This window comes from Primulina eburnea, chromosome 5 (assembly GCF_022965805.1).
Source record: "Primulina eburnea isolate SZY01 chromosome 5, ASM2296580v1, whole genome shotgun sequence".
Taxonomy (NCBI): Eukaryota; Viridiplantae; Streptophyta; class Magnoliopsida; order Lamiales; family Gesneriaceae; genus Primulina; species Primulina eburnea.
In genome coordinates, this window is record NC_133105.1 from 25,244,626 (window position 1) to 25,264,095 (window position 19,470).

The following is a 19,470-nucleotide window of genomic DNA, read 5'->3' on the forward strand; positions in this document are numbered from 1 at the left end:
CCATTATTTCAGTCCACATGCTTGCTGGAATTCGGTTTTGGACAGCAACCTTCCACAGGTGCTGAAATGTGGTTCGAAAATTCTGCTATGCTGTCAAGGAGAAGGGATCTGATCTTGGCTGCCCCAAGGGCATATAGCCATGGTTAGATTGCTTCCCTAGCATGTCTAAGACGTGACTAAGTTGCCCTTTTGGTGGCTTGGTCCATGGCTCATCGGTTTTGACACAAAATGCAAGAACAGCCCCCTTTCCCCACTCGGCTTTCGGTTGGTACAGCATGTATGGTTCGGTTTGTGGTGATTGTGTGGATCTTGGTTGGCTTGTTAGCCATTAGCCACGGTTCACACCATGACTCATAAAGTCTAGATCGTGCCATGGTCAATTAAATGATCACCGGAACGATCCATGACAATAAACGAAGCAAGACACCACACGCATGTATGAGTGCTCACGGTTGGAGTTTCTGATGTTTGCTTGAATGGTTCGAATTGTGGCTGGCCCTGTGCCCTTAGCCATGGTTTGGGTCATTCCTTGGGATCCTGGTAAGGGTCTCCGGTCGGTGGTTCACGCCCCAATGGCCGATAGACTCGAAACCAACCCAAGACGAGCAAGTGCGCAGCTGCTGGATTTTGACAGCAAGTTGCTGTGTCGTTCAGAGGCGTAGTTTGAGTCCTCGGTTGGCTTTTAGCCCAAGGCCTTGGACTGGACAGTGCCTCATTGAGTTAGGAAGGTCATGTTTTCAACCGTTCGTCATTCGGATCATTTTTGAGGTCGTACGAGAATTTACGGTGCGACGTGCCATATTGATTCTCGAAAGAGCGTTTCACGTTTTGGCCTCCGTTGCACATGGATTCGACCCTCATCACTTTAGGAGCATAATTTCAGTATGTTCAGCGTATTTTAATCATGACGTCACGTTGGTTGAGTGTTGGTTCGGGTTGGTTTAAAGTCATGATTAAAATACGGAGTCGTTAAGCGTAATTGTCAAAATTTTCAAACTTTAGTGCATCATTCATCCAAGAAAAATCTATTGCATATTTTATGGCATATTTAGGTCACAGCGAGCCTGGGGACGATCCAATCCATTCCAGTTGGTAAAATTTCAGGATATTTTCATTATCGCCAGTTAATTATTTTACGTGCATGAAAACAGAAAATGATTATTTTTGAGATTTATGCGATATGGCTTGTGGTGCATTCACTATGTGGGAGTATTATTTATACGGTCGCCAGTGACCGCTCAGTTCAGGTTGGTACCATCGGGTCTTCAGTGACCGCTCAGTTCAGGTTGGTACCATCGGGTCTTCAGTGACCGCCAGCTCAGTTTCAGGCTCCCCGGTAGTCAGTTACCGATCAGTTCAGCTTAGTGCAGTGGCCACAGGCGTAAAACATAATCTCAACAGAAAATTATATCAGTTATTTCAGTACAGGCTCCAAGGAGCAATTATTTTTTACTGTGATTATCAGTTCAGTTATGCACGTAATTTAATTGCTCAGTACAGATTATTTTCAGCATATCTCACGAATATTTTACTTCAGATTTTACTCGTTACCTGCGATATATGCATGCTGAGTCTTTAGGCTCACTAGACTTGATTGTTGTAGGTACTGATGAGGTCAGGGCCGAGGGCGGGGACCAGTGAGCCAGCTTGGGTCGGCAGTAGTGGCACCCGAGGACCTCAGTGCAGCAGTTGTTATTTTATTCCGCAAACAATTTTTATCAGTCGTGGATATTTTTAAATTGAAATTGTTGGCAAAATTTATTTTCTTCCGCTGCTTTATTTTTAAACATTGAACGTGATTTAACAGTTGATTTTATGAATGAGGCCATTTAAGTTCTTTTAAAAAGAAAATTTTTAATTTTCCGCAAATTTTCAAGCAAGAAGTTTTAGGGCCTTTACAATTATCAACTACCATGTTTGATTCAATGGGACTTATATGTGTATAATGCAATCCAGTAGGGAGCATTGGTAGTTTTTCGATCACATATTTCTTTCCTGATTTAAATGTGATAAGACACATATATTTCTCATTCCCTTCATTCATTGTTTGAGTATCATACCCATGGGAATATATATCATTAAAACTCAACAAATTTCTTTTCGATTGTGGTGAATATAAAGTATCATTGATAAAAAAAAATTTGTACCATTAGGTAACAAAAATTGTGCTTTACCACATCCTTTAATCAAGTCTACAGGACCTGATATTGTATTCACCGTTGTTTTTGTTGGTTTTAGTTCCAAGAAATATCTTTTATCTCGGAGGATAGTGTGCGTTGTACCACTATCGGGTATGCAAACTTCACCTTTGCTCATAGCATTTTCCATATTTGAACTTCAAAAAAATATGCAATGAAATAAATTACTGGCAATATATATTTAAATATAACACATATCATAATTATACAATAAAACATTATTCTATGAATACATGAAAAATAAATTATTGTACATTTATATTCTACCATTATATTGTTCATTTTCAGAGAAATCGTTGAGAAAATCTACAGCATCAATATTGTTCATTTCTATCCCACCAACATATTGATCATTTCCAGAGAAATCATTCATAAAATCACCAGCATCAAAATGAGTTGAATCACTCAAACGGTCACTGCGTTCAGTGAAGTTGGTCTCCTTTTCTTTCCCCTTTAATGATTCTTTATAAAGTTTACAAAGGTGCTCAGGGGCTCGACAAACTTTGGACCAATGTCGTGGAGTACCACATCTGTAACAAGAACTTTCATATCTTTTTGAGTGATTCTCATTAACACTTGTATTCTCATGATGTCTTTTCAGTGGATGGTTTGGGACGCTCTTTTGAGATGAGTTATAAAAATAACTATCTCTATTATTTTCAAAACCACGGCCGCGTACACGACCACGACCAATTCCACGTCCATGACCTCGACCTCGACCAAAACCTTGTCTTTGAAATTGATTTTGTTTTTCAGGTTTAAATTCATTTTTAATTACAGCATTTACTTCTGGAAATGTTGTTGATCCAGTGGGTCGGGACTGATGATTTCTCATTAATAGCTCGTTGTTTTTTTCTGCCACAAGAAGATAGGCGATGAGTTCAGAATATCTCGCGAATCCACGTACTCTATATTGTTGATATAGAGTAATATTTGATGCATGAAACGTGGAAAATGTTTTTTCAAGCATCTCAGATTCTGTGACCTCATGTCCACAAAATTTTAATTGCGAGATTATTCTATACATCGCCGAATTGTAATCACTGACTTTTTTAAAGTCTTGGAATCTCAATGTATTCCATTCATCCCGGGCGGTCGGAAGTATAACTTCTCTTATATGTTCGAATATTTCTTTTAATCCCTTCCACAAAGCCATGGGATTTTTTTCAGTCAGATATTCACATTTCAATCCATCGTCGAGATGTCGACGCAAAAATATCATGGCTCTTGCCTTTTCTTGTGACGTGCATAGGCCATTTTCTTTAATGGTCTCGCTTAGACCCAATGACTCAAGATGCATTTCTACATCTAGAGTCCATGTCATATAATTCTTTCCCGTGATGTCGAGCGCAACAAATTCGAGCTTTGTTAAATTTGAAATGGTGGTACTAAAAAAATTACGATGCATTTTATTAGCTAATAATATTGCAATACAAAGTAACGGATAAACAACAAGTACAAGTATTTGTAAAAATAAAGAAAACGCACGAGGAGGATATTCTCCGATAAATACAGGACTCGTGAGTATGATAACCAAAATAATTAAAAATATCCTTGAGAAAGTCATCTTCTTTTTTCTTCGAAAAATTTGGTGATGAATAATTTTTAGAGAAGAAGAGAAAGTTGGAGTGATTGAATGTGTTTGTGAGATCATATTTATAGGGCAAAAACTAGCCGTTTTTTACCATTTATGACCGTTGGTGTACAAAAAAATAAAAGTATGTATTTGTATAATTTATGGTAATAATATGGTATATAATATTAGACATGTTTAAATAATTATGTATATCATATCATAATATTATAATGAGTGTCATAATTTATTTTGTTTAAAAACCTTATAGGCTTTTATACTTGTCGTATCCCATACCGGGAGTGTGGGATGTCGTCTTAACATCCTCTCAGGATTTATAACAAGTTTATGAAAAATTTATTTTTATTATTTCTAATAATAACATTATATTGTATATTAAATAAATACACAATAAATAAATAATAGTAAAATAAATATAATTACTTTTGTTACCTTTTTCTTCTGTTTGGAGCTTGGAAAAGTATGTAGGACTTTTAGAGCTTCGTGTTGATAACGTGTTGTGAAAAGGTAAAAATTTATGGTAAAAAGTAAAAATCTCAAACTCTCAAAATTTACCAAACTACACACTTTATAATATTTTTCTCTCTATTCAATTGTGATTTTCTTCACAAATGAGAGATCTATTTATAGAGTTTCATTACACATAATCCAAAAAATAAAATACATCATTACCTACATCATCACACACAAATTTCTAATTTTACAACTCTTATTTTCAACATTCAAATATTCAACTATTACTTTTCAATATTCAAATCATTTATTTTCAACACATATCACAATAATTAAACACAACAAAACAAACTTCCATCAACCGAGAATGTCCCAATTTGATGTGGGTCCCATTAAATTAATTAATTTTTTTTAAAAAAAATTAAGAACCGACACTTTTCACAATTTTATTAATTGAGTGGGTCTCGCACTTTCAATTATACATTGCATGTCTCGCACAATAATTCAATACAATTATCATTCCAGTTCAATTGCCAGTTGCCATTCATCTTTTTCTTTATTTCTTCTGCAACATCTCCGGCAATATTTTTCCGTAGAAAATTCGCTCAAAATTTTTTTTAGAATTTCTCCAATTTTCAAGACTTCAAGGAAGTTGGAACCGAGAAAAAAATTTTCAGGTAAGTTTCTTAATTATATCCAAACTTTCATTTTACGTAAACTTTGAGAAATTCTAAAAATTTCTTAAAGTTCATGATATCCGAAAAATAAAAACAAATTTTCAAGGAAGAGGTATCATGGCTCTGATACCAAATGTTAGAGATTTTCTCTAATAATCATGTTTCTGTACGCACGTATATAAACATGAAAACAAATATGCGGAAGCTTAAATCGAGTGTTACCTCCGGTCATTGAAAATTTGTTGAAGCTTTCTGATTTTCTTTCGATTGAAGCCTTCTAAACACTCCAACACTCCTTTAGATGGTGTATTTTCTGTATGAGATTATGTGTTTAGGGACCTCAATGCCTTCGGTATTTATAGGCACACTCATACCATCACCGAGTGCTTTCGGAGCTCGAGATTCAAATCAAATTTATATACGCATCTCAATTTTCAAAATTTGAGGTTGTCGTGTACAAATTTTCAACACGTTTATTTTACGGTTACGGGTCAATATTTTCTTACATCTTAAACCTTGGCTCTTCTTTTCTAATTTCTTTATAAGGGTCGAGACCTTGAACTCAACCTCTATTTTTATTTATTTTTTAATGAGGGTTGGGTTTTTGAACTTCAACTCTTTTTTTAAAATTTCTTTATTGGAAGGGCCGAGGTTTTCAACTCAACAAGATTTTTATGTAGTTTTTTTAGAGGGGTTGGGGTCTTGAACCTCGGCTCCTTGTTGATGCCCCGGTAAATATCTGGGACTCGCAAAACCTAACCTGGATTGAGGTAGGCCACATATAAAATCGAGAGGAAGTGGAGTAAGTCGTGGTCAGGATGATCTCGGGTCTTTGGGTCCTCGAGAATGAAGAGTAAAGGAAAGGCAAGGAGCCGAAGCAATTCGACTCAACCAAATTCCCGAGAACCAGGGTAGAAAAGTAAGCAAGGAGCCGGTGACTAAGGATAATGGAGGGGAAGGACCTGGAATATTATAGGTAGATCAGGTATAAAATCTTCCCAGGATACTCATGCATTGTTAGGATAAGTTAAAACAGATGAAGTGTTAAGAAGGGGGTGTTGAATAAACATTTAGGCTTTTGAGATCATTTTCAAATAGGAATAAGTTCTTTGAGAAACCGATCTTGAAATCTTGTATGTCGCGAAACAAACTGAGAGATAGATTGAATATTGTGACTGTGATATGGTGATAACTGAATGAATAAAATGATAAACACAGAGAATTTTATGGATATTCAGAGACTTCAACTCCTTCTACGTCATCCTTCTATCTCAAGGATAGGAATTCACTAAAAGAATTTGATCGATGCTCCACTGATACTCGGATCGGGTTAAATGTAATTTTTTTCTCACCACTCTGGTAGAGGCCCAAAAATGGTTTGATAATCTCGAATCCCGGTCCATCACCTTGTTCCGGGATTTCCGTGGTGTATTCCTCCATTAGTTCACTAGTAGCAAAAAATAAAGAAAGATGAACTATATCCTCTTTGATGTGAGGCAAGCCTACGGAACCCTCTTAAGGGAATATATTAAATGGTTTAACACCTTAGCTCTCGAGGTGCCTACTTGCCCTTCCTGATCTTAAACTTCGTTTCTTCTTTTTTTATTTATAATGGGCCATTATGTTGAGCTCGATTTTTTTTTTTAAATTTCCAAGTGTTCGGTTCTTGAATTCGACTTATCTTTTATTTAATTTTTTTATGAGGAGAAAGGGTCTTAAACCGCAACTCTTGTTTTTTTAAAAAAAATTCTTTATAAGAGACGAAGTCTTAAACTCGACTTAGCTCTTTATTTAATTTGTTTTATTTGGGTCGGGATCTTGAAACTCGGCTTCTCTTTTTCTTTCTTCTGATTTTTGTATGAGAAGTCGGGCCTTCAATCTTGTCTCCTCTTGTTTAAAAAATAAAATCTTTTTAAAGGGCCAATGTTTTTAACTTGATTTTTTTTATTTAATTTTTTTTATGAGTGATCGAATCTTAAAACTCGACTGCTATTTTTTAAAAAAAAATGTATAAGCAACTAAGGTCTTGAACTCGAATTTTTTTATTTAACTTTTTTTACGAATGATTAGAATCTTAAACCTCGACTACTCTATTATTTTTTTTAGAAGCCGAGGTCTTGAACCTCCTCAGTCTTCTTTTTTAAAAATTTAGTTATAATGGCCGAAGTCTTGAACTCGATTTCTCTTTTTATTTAATTTTTTTGAAGGTCGAGGTCTCAAACCTTAGCTCCTCTTTTTTTAATATTTTATGAGAAGTCGGGGTCTTGAAACTCGGCTCCTCTTATTTTTATGAGAATTCGAGGTCTTCAACCTCGACTCCTGTTTTTTTATTTCTTTCTAAGGGGTGAGGTCTTGAGCTCAAACTCTCTTTTAATTTAATTTTTTGATGGGTTGATGCATTGGAACCTCGGTTTTTTTTTATAAGGGGCCGATTTCTTGAACTCGGTTTCTATTAGAGGACGGTGTTTTGAACCTCGACAACTCTTTTTTTCTAAAAAAAATGTTCTACTAGAAGCAAGGGTCATGAACCTCGGCTCCTATCCTTTTTTAAAAAAAATTATTTATAAGGCCGAGGTCTTGAACTCGTCTTCTCTTTTTATTTATTTTTATGAGGGGCTGAGCTCTTGAGCCTCGACTTCTCTCTTTTTTTTTTATGAGGGGCCAGGGTCTTAAACTCGATTTCTCTTTTTGTTTAATTTTTTTATGAGCGACGTGATTTTAAAACTCGTCTCCTTTTTTTTCAATTTATTTATAAGGAGCCGGATTCTTGAACTCGACTTTTCTTTTCATTTAATATTTTTATGAAGGGCCGTGGTCTTCAACCTCGACTCATCTTTTTTTAAAAAAAAAAATGGGTCGTGGTTTTGAATTCAATTTCTCTTTTTACTTAATTTTTTAAGTAATTGTGGTCTTAAACCTACTTTTATAATTTTTTTTAAAAGGCTGGATTATCATGTGACACCTTGGCTGAAGATGGCGAGTGGTGATCGCCGATACCAAGAAGTTGCATGGACAATGAGCCAGTGCTGACATACTTCTATGTGAAAGATAATGAATGAACCGATCCTACAATGACATATTCCAAAGGTGTGCTGGTACCGCACTTGAGCCCTTTCTGTTTCATGTGAATCCTCTGCAGAGTGATTCAGCTTCTCTACAAATCGCTGTTACTGATTTTCAATCCAACACCTTTCAAACCATCAAGTCTCGCCTTCAGCTCGAGGACATGGTTAGCTTTCTTCTTCTTCGATATCATTTCAGTTGTTTATATCCAATTTATGTTCCATTTGTTATAGATTATTAAATGGGTCGATGAGTTTTTTCATTTAAAAAATAATTATAAAATGTTATCCTTCTAGTTGTTTATATTCAATTTATGTTCCATTTGCCTGGTGACATATCAAGTCGATTGGTAAAAATTTTTATTATTGATACCCCATGGATGAGCCCATTACCCCTGGCCCATCCCTAGCCCAAATGGAAGACAGGCCCATCAAGGGTCCAGGTATTCTCTTATAAATTCCCGGTTTGATTGTTAATTCATTCATTGGATATTGTTTTCAGCAGCACCTTTAAATGCTCCCCCCATATATCATCAGTCTCTGACTTGAGCGTCGGAGGGGCTACGCCAGGACACCCTCCTGGCCCCCTCCTAACGATCTTATTTGTGATTTCAGGCTCAGGATAATTTCAAAACCTGCGTCTGGACTAGTGAAACTTGCTGGAACCGGACCCTAAGTTTCCCGTGAGTATCACTTGGCGCCGTCTGTGGGAAAACTTGAGTTGAGACGTAGAGATGGTAGGCGGGAAAGGAAGTAGAAGAGCTACCTCAGCATCATCGCGTCCTCAAAGGGGACCCGAACAGTCTCATGTGGAGACAAGACAGGAACAGCCGCGTCTCGAGACGAGACAGGAACAACCTCGTCTAGAGACAAGAACCGAGCAGCCTCGTCAAGAGAACAGGGTCGAGCAACCCCGTCCTAATGAAAATGTGGGGAACTTGACCCTAGAGCAGTTTGGCCACTTTATCACTCGGACAGTGGATGAGGCTATGAAGAAGAACCAAGAATCTTTGTTTGCTGAAGAGCAAGCCACTCGCCAAGAGCAAGAGGTACATGCTGAGGGCCACCAGAGCAGGGTTGAAGAGACACAACCCCACCAAAGTGGGGAGATTGGTGAGATGAGAGAAATGTGGAAGGAAATACAAATGTTGAGGCAGCAGTTGGGAAGCAGAGCGCCGACACCAAAGAGAGGAAGTCCCTTCTCGCTATCCATTTTAGAAGGACTTCCTCCAAATTTTCGACAGTCGAATGTGGGAGAGTACGATGGACATACTGACCCCGAAGAACACTTGGGGAGATTTGAGAATGCGTCCCTATTACATCAATATTCAGATGGGGTCAGGTGCAGGGTGTTTCTTGGCACGTTGGCGAGGTCAGCTCAGCAATGGTTTAATACCCTACAGCCCAACTCCATACAGTCTTTCGAGGATTTTGCTACAGCTTTCTTGCGCCGATTTGCCAGCAGCAAGAGGCACCAGAAAAATTATTTGAGCCTGTTTGTGATGAAGCAGCAGGAGGCTGAAACTTTGCGAGAATTTGTCCAGCGCTTCAACAGTGCAGCGTTGGAGATACCGACGGCTACCCCCGACATCATGATAAGTGCCTTTACACAAGGACTGAGGGGAGGGGAGTTTTTCAAGTCGCTGGTCAAAAAGCCTCCGTCGGGTATTGATGAACTGTTGGCTCGAGCTGAGAAATATGTAAACTTGGAAGATGCCCAACGGTACAGAAGGATGGAGAGCCGGCCCGGAGGAAGTAGAGTTGAGGGAGCGGAGAAAGGAGGAAGGAAGAGGGGTGCTGGGGAAAGAGAGGAAGACAGAACTAGTAGTAGAAGACAATTCTCATCCCATGTTCCCCTGGATAGGAGTCAGGGACGAGGTGATGGAGGTGAGGGAGCCCACGGGGAGGTGGGAGAATTCGCGAAGGGTTGGGTGCAGTGCTAGATTGCCTTCACGGGATAGACGAGAAGGATCCTCATTCAGGAGTCGACTAAGGTCTCGCTCGCCCCCTAGGCGTGCTCAAGGCCCTCCATGGATAAATCAGAGGATCGGGGAGCAGAGAGGGGAAGGTCGATGTCAAGATGTCCCTCAGGAGCTCGTCGAACCGAGGAGGGGTATGAATGAGGATAACCACCCTACGAGAGGAATGATTCATATGATCTCGCGGGGTGCTACTGACGGAGACTCTGGGCGAGATCGGAAGGCACATGGGAGAAGGTTGGAGAACTTTGAGATATCTAGGGGTGCAGTCTTACCACAAGACCCCGTCATCAGCTTTGGGCTGGAAGACCTTCGAGGCGTTGTGACTCCACATAACGATGCCTTGGTGGCAACGGCCACCATTGCCAATTATGATGTGTTGAGAATATTTATTGATAATGGAAGCTCCGTGAACGTCTTGTTCAAGAGCACGTTGGATCAAATGAAGATGGGAGGATTTGAGTTTGAGCCGGTATCCACCTCGTTGTATGGGTTTGCAGAACACGTAATATTGCCTTTGGGTCAGATTGTTCTTCCCTTATCCTTGGGGACTGATCCTCGGCGGGTAACAAAGATGATAGCCTTCACTGTAGTAGATACCCCGTCAGGGTATAGTGGAATTCTAGGACGACCAGCCCTGAAGGATTTTAGAGCTGTAGCTTCCAGTTATCATCAGAAGCTTAAGTTTCCTGTGGGAAAAAGAGTTGGAGTCCTGTGCGGGGACCAAAAAGTCGCACGTCGTTGTTATGAAAGAATCGTGAAGGAAGAATAAAAGAGAGGTCACGAGCATTCGCATGGAAGCTTGAGCTCAGTCTTGCCGTTGTAGAGTCATTTGGAGAAGCTTCTAAGTGGGTAACTTTGTCCTGTGGAGTTACAAGAGGAGCTGAGAGGAAAGTTGGAGAATGCGCTCGGTAAGGCTCTAAAGAGGCATGAGAACGCTTACCACCTTAGAGAATATCTTTACTTCATTTTTGATGTATTTCGTTCCTGAATTTGTCTTACGTTATCAGTTGATATTTAATAAAGTCAAGTTCTTATATTAAGTTCGTGGTTGTTCTTGTATTATGAAGATTATATGAATTTTATTTTACCTACTTAGGCTGCGCTTAGTAGAGGAGAAGAGTGGGGGGGAGAAAAGTTAAATTTTTCCTGCTAAGGCATCGCCTAGCAGAGGAGTAGAGGGTGAGGTATAGAATATTTATTTTCCTGCTAAGGCATCGCCTAGCAGAGGAGCACAGTTGAGGATGAGAAAAATTTTATTTTCCTGCTAAGGCCCGACCTAGCAGAGGAGTTAGAGGGTGCAGGTGGTGAATTTTTATTTTTCTGCTAAGGCCCGGCTTAGCAGAGGAGTTAGAGGGTGAGGGTGGTGAATTTTTATTTTCCTGCTAAGGCCCGACCTAGCAGAGGAGTTAGAGGGTGGATGTGGTGAAGTTTTATTTTCCTGCTAAGGCCCGACCTAGCAGAGGAGTTAGAGGGTGGAGGTGTTGATTTTATTTTCCTGCTAAGGCCCGGCTTAGCAGAGGAGTTATGAGATGATGATGTGAGAGTTTGATTTTTCCTGCTAAGGCCCGGCTTAGCAGAGGAGTTAGAGGGTCGAGGTGTTGATTTTATTTTCCTGCTAAGGCATCGCCTAGCAGAGGAGTTAGAGGGTGGGCGCGTTGAATTTTATTTCCTGCTAAGGCCCGGCTTAGCAGAGGAGTTAGAGGGTGGAGGTGTTGATTTTATTTTCCTGCTAAGGCCCGGCTTAGCAGAGGAGTTAGAGGATGGAGGTGTTGATTTTATTTTCTTGCTAAGGCATCACCTAGCAGAGGAGTTAGAGGGTGGGCGCGTTGAATTTTATTTTCCTGCTAAGGCCCGGCTTAGCCGGTTTAGCAGAGGAGTTAGAGGGTGGAGGTGTTGATTTTATTTTCCTGTTAAGGCCCGGCTTAGCAGAGGAGTTAGAGGGTGGAGGTGTTGATTTTATTTTCCTGCTAAGGCACCGCCTAGCAGAGGAGTTAGAGGGTGGCGCGTTGAATTTTATTTTCCTGCTAAGGCCCGGCTTAGCCTGCTTAGCAGAGGAGTTAGAGGGTTGAGGTGTTGATTTTATTTTCCTGCTAAGGCCCGGCTTAGCAGAGGAGTTAGAGGGTGGAGGTGTTGATTTTATTTTCCTGCTAAGACACCGCCTAGCAGAGGAGTTAGAGGGTTAGCGCGTTGAATTTTATTTTCCTGCTAAGGCCCAGCTTAGCAGAGGAGTTAGAGGGTGGATGTGTTAATTTTATTTTCCTGCTATGGTATCGCCTAGCAGAGGAGTTAGAGGGTGGGCGCGTTGAATTTTATTTTTCATCTAAGGCATCGCCTAGCAGAGGAGTTAGAGGATGGAGGTGTTGATTTTATTTTCCTGCTAAGGCATCGCCTTGCAGAGGAGTTAGAGGATGGAGGTGTTGATTTTATTTTCCTGTTAAGGTATCATCTAGTAGAGGAGTTAGATGGAGGAGTTGAATTTTATTTTCCTGCTAAGGCATCGCCTAGCAGAGGAGTTAGAGGGTGGGTGCGTTGAATTTTATTTTCCTGCTAAGGCATCGCCTAGCAGAGGAGTTGAGGGTGGAGGTGTTGAATTTTATTTTCCTGCTATGAACTATTTTAGCAGAGGAGTCATGGGCACGGGGAAGTGGAAACTATTTCCCTTCAAAAGCTTAGTAGAGGACCTTGAAGATGGGGGCGACGAGGGCATACTGTGTTAGAAAAAATTATTTCGTTTTTCGTTAACGAACAATGTTTGCCGCTGCGAAAATTACGGGGGGATGGGGCGAGCAGGTGAGGGGAGCGGGGCGAGCACGCAGCAGGCGTGAAGGCAGGCGAGCGTCGAGAGGGCGAGGGAGAAGCGCGGCACTCGAGGGCAAGAGCGGAAGGCGGGCGAGCGTGGCGCTTGGGCGAGCAGGAGGTGCGCCGGGAGAGCTACGGTGAAGCTCGGGCGAGCAAGATGCGCGGCACGGGGCGAGCGTGGGCGAGCAGGAGGTGCGCCGGGCGAGCTAGGGTGAAGCTCGGGCGAGCAAGATGCGCGGCGAGCTGCTGTGGCGCGGTGGGCGAGCTGCTGTGGGCGAGATTCTGCGCGCGGTGGGCGAGCTGCTGTGGCGTGCTGGGCGAGCTGCTGCGTGCGGTGGGCGAGCTGCAGTGGGCGAGCTGCTGCGCACGGTGGGTGAGCTGTTGTGGCGTGGTGGGCGAGCTGCTATGGGCGAGCTGCTGTGGGCGAGTTGGCAGGCAGGGCAGGCGCGCTGTGGGCGAGCTGCTGCGTGCGGTGTGCGAGCTGTTGTGGGCGAGGACGAGCTAGCGAGCGTGGCGCTTGGGCGAGCAGGAGGTGCGCCGGGCGAGCGGGGGTGAAGCTTTGGGCGAGCGTGAATCTTTGGGCGAGCAGGAGGTGCGCCGGGTGAGGCGATGGTGGAGCGGTAGCTTGGGCGAGGCGGGGCCGGGCACGCTGGGTGAAGCGGTAGCTCGGGTGATGGCGAGGTGATGATGAAGCGGTGCTAGGATTACGATTTGATTTGAGTCCAAATTTTTGGGGACTGACGAACGGCTGGAAGATAATGCACAACTCGCACCCGGTAACCCGAGGACAGCACGACTAATCGAACTTCGAACCTGCGATTCAGTTCGACTCGGGAAGGGGGAGACTGGTGATACCCCATGGATGAGCCCATTACCCCTAGCCCAAATGGAAGACAGGCCCATCAAGAGCCCAGGTATTCTCTTATAAATACTCGGTTTGATTGTTAATTCATTCATTGGATATTGTTTTCAGCAGCACCCTTAGCTGCTCCCCCCATATATCCTCAGTCTCTGACTTGAGCGTCGGAGGGGCTACGCCAGGACACCCTCCTGGCCCCCTCCTAACGATCTTATTTGTGATTTCAGGCTCGGGATAATTTCAAAACCTGCGTCTGGACTAGTGACACTTGCTGGAACCGGACCCTAAATTTCCCGTGAGTATCAATTATAATTGTTTTTATTGAAAGATGTAAATGAATCTTTTCAATCTTTATACAGAGAGATGTGTTTGTAATTGGTGGTGGTTCTTTGTCAGAATTTGAAGTTAATGTCACAGCTTCCCTGAAATTGGAATATGTAAAGCTGGTAATGGAGGGCTCGTCTGAATCAGGCGGTAATTTACCAGCTTCTTCTTTTCAACAGTGATTCTGACATTGTGAATTCAACTTAAGAAATCAAATTTAATAGACAAATCCTTTTAATGTGTACTCATAATATATCACGTTGTGTTTGAACGTCAAAATAATATGAAAGTAGCATGATGAGTTAAAAGGCTCAGTTATATCAATAGTGATGTTTCATTCTTTGAATTATTCACCTCGTGATATAATATTAGTTTGTCTTGCGGGGAATTTATCAATTTTTTTCATGCAATCAACTCTTGCACTGTTTAAATTTGGTTTAGTAGGTTCTTTGTATGGTTGATAGGAAAAGATACCTCCATGAAGTTGGGGCAAACCAAACTTCGAGTAAAAATTCAGCCCATCACATTATTTGTTTACGGGATAAGGTTCAAATTCTTTATCAGTCAAGTTAATTGGTGAATTTTAGTTATATTCCTTCAATGTCTGTAGGTTATTGCTAGTCGCAACTCGTTATCAATCTGTATAATCTCAGTAGAGGAAACTGAAAATTTCATGATGTGTTGTTCTTGAGCAGGTGATTAGGAGGCATGATATTGATAATTGATGTCATCAAATATTATATGGATGTTTTAGAAGGGCACTGACATGTTGTTCCTGATAGCAATAAATTCTGACTGATTCGTCCGACTCTTCATTATTCTATAGTGAATATATTCATTTAGTTATATTCGGCAGTCCTCATTGAAGAGAAGTGGGGCTAATTAATTCTAAGATTTTGGAAGGGAGCAATCTTTAATGCACGCTTTCATTAGTACATGTTTTTGCATCTCTTTGGTCCTATAATGCGTTAATTCTTTGAGAAATATTTGTTCCTAAGATCCATAGTTCCCGAGTGAAGTTAGAACACATGGCAAATAATTGACTTTTGAGAGGCAGGAATAGTTGATGTTTGTGCGCTGACATTTATGACTGATGCTAGATTGATCATTAAAATGTCTACTCTGGAATGCATTAAAGTTGATTGCATTTTTCTTCTGTTTTCAGGTGCTTTGCATGCAGAATTCATTGCACAAAAATCAGAAGGAATGCCACGAGTCTTGATTTCCCTTGGTTAGCTTGTTGATGGAGATGTGTGTAAGGCTATGGGGAAGTCTCTCATGGGAGCTCTGCTCACAATACAAAGTGGAGCTGCAAACAGCAGTAGGCACAACCCATTATCAGGATCTTGCTCTGATACCAACCGTACTTCTTTACTACTTAAAGTATGCAAAAAATAAAATTTTTATATTTATTTAATTTCATAATTCTTAACTTTAAAACTTAATAATTACCTAATTAATATTTTCAAAAATTACAATAAATAAACTCAAAAAATTCAAAAATTGCGGATTTAAAAATTCAAATACTGATTATTTTAAGGCATAAAAATTAATCGTGTCAAACATCCACAAAATATGTCAAAGCGAAACTAAAAAATAATTTTTTTCCCAACTATAAGTAAAATAAAATAAATTAGAGTTTAAAGAAATTTTAACATGCATAAAGACTCATAAACTACAAGGCCATCGGGCGTGCACTGCCTACTGTCCTAGCTTGCTCACTTTTCATCGCCTCCAGCCTCCTCAACGTTATCATCTGCATCAATCAAGTCTAGTAAGTCTAAAGACTCAACATGCATAAAATGTGAGTAGCAAATACTACATAATAAAGAAAATCATGAAAATTAAACATAATTTATACGTAAAATAAATTAGGCATAAATAAATATGAACTGACTTTCCTGCATAAATAATACCATAAAACGTGCTTCGTTCTTGACATTACATAAATTTAATCATTTTGCGTAGAGTTCTGCTCATTAAAATGTGGCACCATAACATAATTCGTGTAGAATCCGTAATTAGACTGCGTATAAGCCATGCATAATTATAGTATTTTAAATTTAATTGACTTCATTGCATGAGTATTTAAGTGTTTTCTTTGAACTTAATTATTTGATCCAGTAGTTTAGATTTTTCTCTTTTCAGTTAATTCGGTGAGGCCGGACCGGGGTTGGAGTATAGAGATAAAATTTAGTAAGAAAACATTTTCCAAAATTTATTTAAGATAAATAATGAGTAAATTTATTGTAAAAGAAGGTTTAAGGAATTAATTTAAATAAGTTGAAATAAGTAGTAAATAAAGTTCAATAATTAAATCCTTAATTCTCTAAAATATTTAATGGGAAGATAAAACACTAAAGATTAAAAATGCAATATTTAAGAGATAGTTTCCCTCCATTTTATATGAAATTATCTGCCCCTTCTTTTATTTAAAAAGATTTTATTAGTTGGCAATTCATTTCTTAATTATCCTTCCCTTAAAAATTTCTAGGTAAATATTCTCCTAACTTTTAAATCCCTACCAATTAATTAATTAAGCACTATTTCTCCCTTGCACCTAGACACCATGATCGACCCTATGCACCCCAATATCCCCTCAAAATCTTTGATATTATTCTTGTTTCCTATCTAGCAATTAAACTAGGATAGAAAGATTATTCTCCTCCCTTTATCTTGCAATCTTCCCATATATTTTCCCTAGCCTTCCTCCCCATCACAACCACCGAAAATTGGAGAGAATTCAGAGCATTTCAGAGAGGGAAAAACCGTGAGAAAAGTAGAGAAAACAAGAGGGAAAAATCGAAGGAAAGCTAGGTAGAAAAGTGCACTCCGTCTCCTCCGCGCCGTATCGTCTATTCTTTTCGTTTTTCTTTCAAACGAAAACCAAGGTATGTTTATAATCTTTCTTGCTCTTCAATCAAGTCCTACTATTATTTTTAAACATCACTTGTACATGATTTTATACAAGAAAACCGAAATATACATCAAGCCTTTTCGAAATGCATGTGCAGATTTTTTTTCGACTTTCATGGCAGCTTCACGGTTTTCTCAAGTTTTGTGGTTTTAGGTGGATGGTTCGATTCCAAGCTCACTAGGCTACATCTAGACACATACTAGGGTATGTCAAGACGGTAATGGTCCATTCAAACAAGCCCCATACATGACAAAAATCGAAAATAAAAGCAGCTTCTCTTCCGTGCCATTTATGTTTCGAAATTCTGTGTGTGCTGTCAAAGGAGAAAGGATCTGATCTTGGTTGTCCCAAGGGCCTATAGCCATGGTTAGATCACTTCTCTAGCATGTCTAAGACGTGACTAAGTTGCCCTTTTGGTGGCTTGTTCCATGGTACGCCGGTTTTTAAATCAAAAGCAAGAACATCCACCTTCCCTTCTCGGCCCTTCGGTTTTTGACAGCACTTGTGCTTCGAGTTTTGTGGAATGGTATGGATCTTGTTTGGCCTATGGCCCTTAGCCACGGTTCATCCCCTACCACTGGATGTCTAAATCGTGCCATGGTCAATGAAATGGCCACTGGAACGACACAAGACAACGAACGAAGCGGAACCCCCCAAGCGCGCAGATTTCGTTCTTGGCTAGGGGTGTGGTCGTGTTTCTGGTGTGGTTCGGATTGTGGCTGGCCTAGGGCCATTAGCCATGGTTCAAATCATTCCTTGGGATGTTGTGGAGAGGCTCTGGTCGGTGGTTCAAGCCCCAATGGCCAAAAGTCTCGCAAACGACGCGATGCAAGCGAAGTCGCTGCTGCTGGAATTTGACAGCAACTTGTTGTGACGGTTTGGAGGCTCGTTCGAGTTCTTGGTTCGCTTTTAGCCTATGGCCTTGGACTGGACAGTGCCTCATCGAGTTAGGAAGGCCACTTTTTTGGTCGTTCGTGATTCGGATCATTTTTGAAGTCGTACGGGAATTTACGGTGCGATGTGCCAAATTGACTCTCGAAAGAGCATTTCATGTTTTGGCCTCCATTTCACCTAAATTTCGACCCTCATCATTTTAGGAGCATAAATTCACAATTTTAAGCGTATTTTAATCATGACGTTACGTTGGTTCAGTGTTGATTCGCGTTGGTTCGGAGTCATGATTAAATACGAAGTCGTTAGTAGTAATTGTCACATTTTCAAACTTAATTGCATAGTTTGGTCAAGAAAAATCTATTGCATATTTTTCATGGCATATTTAGGTCGCAGCGAGCCTGGGGACGATCCAATCCAGTTGGTAAAATAATACAGGATATTTCTTTTTGCCATTTAATTTTATTACGTGCATAAAATAGAAAATACTTATTTTTGAGATTTATGCGATATTGCTTGTGGTCAATCATGGGAGTATTATTTTACACGGTCGATAGTGACCGATCAGTTCAGTTTTGTACTACCCGGTCGCCAGTGACCGATCAGTTCAGTTTGGTAACCCGGTCGCCAGTGATCGGACAGTTCAGTTCAGTGCAGAGGCCACATGCGTAGACCATAATCTCAACAGAAAATTATTACAAATTATTTCAGTACAGGGCTCCAAGGAGCAAACCCTTTTACCATGATTATGCAGTTCAAGTTATGCACGTATTATAATTGCTCAGTACATAGTATTTACTCGTTACCTACGATATATGCATGCTGAGTCTTTAGGCTCACTAGACTTGATTGTTGTAGGTACTGATGAGCATGGGGCCGAGGGCGGGGACCAGTGAGCCAGCTTGGGTCGGCAGTAGTGGCACTCGAGGACCTCATTTTCAGCACTTACCATTTTATGCAAACATTTTTATCCGTTGTTGAACATTTATAACTTGTTATTTTTGCAAACAAATATTTACTTCCGCTGCCATTTTGAATATCAGACCTTGTTTATCGGTTTAGTTACGAATGAGGCATTTTAATTATTTAAAAAGAAAATTTTAAATTTTTCGCAAATTTTCAAGCAAGGATTTTCGGGCCTTCACAATTCGTTTGATCAATGTTGCGACTTTGATTGTTGCACTCCCAAGAGCAGGTTGTCCACAAGTAATATAATTCGGTGAGTCCGAATATCGTATCCACAGGGAAGCTAAGGTAATTACAAGTCCACTACAATGTCTTTTTGTTTTGTTTTTGTTTTTTTTTTTTTAATTTTAATTGTTTGAATATTTAATGGGTAAATTTTAATTGTTCAAATTTTAATTTAAGTAGTTGAGATTAAAGGATCCACTCTTGGTATTTTAATAAAGTTAACATTAACGAACAATATTGAAATCTACTTAATAAAATGGTTCCAATATATTAAATAATCATATTTATATTATGTTATAAATTATTATCTCATAAATATATAATATATACCAAAACTTATAAATGTGGTCAAGTATTTATTGTGCTATATATATATATATTTGTAAACACTAAATCAAGGTTCCCACTTTAAATGGTTGGTAAAACCAAACTAACATTTAAATGGTACCAAGAAAATATTATTATGATATATTTATATATATTAAATCAAGGAATCCAAGTTAAATGGTTGGTAAAACCAAAC

The 19,470-nt window shown here is 39.9% G+C and overlaps 2 protein-coding genes across 5 annotated transcripts; both read left to right on the plus strand.

The window, feature by feature from the left end:
- The first annotated feature begins 4,714 nt into the window (after positions 1–4,714).
- On the plus strand, positions 4,715–18,825 carry LOC140833121 (uncharacterized). Of its 4 annotated transcripts, none has more exons than XM_073197556.1 (4): positions 4,715–13,919; positions 14,021–14,098; positions 15,114–16,839; positions 18,615–18,825. In XM_073197556.1, the coding sequence occupies exon 1, from the start codon at positions 8,719–8,721 to the stop codon at positions 9,925–9,927; it is 1,209 nt and encodes a 402-aa protein (XP_073053657.1). In that variant the 5' UTR covers positions 4,715–8,718; the 3' UTR covers positions 9,928–13,919; positions 14,021–14,098; positions 15,114–16,839; positions 18,615–18,825. The 4 variants fall into 4 exon arrangements, with proteins under 4 accessions (XP_073053657.1, XP_073053658.1, XP_073053656.1 ...); XM_073197557.1 differs by having other exon boundaries at positions 15,114–15,331; XM_073197555.1 differs by lacking the exon at positions 18,615–18,825 and having other exon boundaries at positions 15,114–18,578.
- Positions 10,100–10,735, plus strand: LOC140831453 (uncharacterized). Its single transcript, XM_073195205.1, has one exon. It carries the CDS (start codon positions 10,100–10,102, stop codon positions 10,733–10,735), a length of 636 nt encoding a protein of 211 aa, XP_073051306.1.
- Positions 18,826–19,470: the final 645 nt, after the last annotated feature.

Coding starts and splice junctions, on each gene's coding strand:
- LOC140833121 (XM_073197556.1), top strand. CDS start 8,719: ATGGTAGGCGGGAAAGGAAGTAGAAGAGCTACCTCAGCATCATCGCGT.
- LOC140831453 (XM_073195205.1), top strand. CDS start 10,100: ATGAATGAGGATAACCACCCTACGAGAGGAATGATTCATATGATCTCG.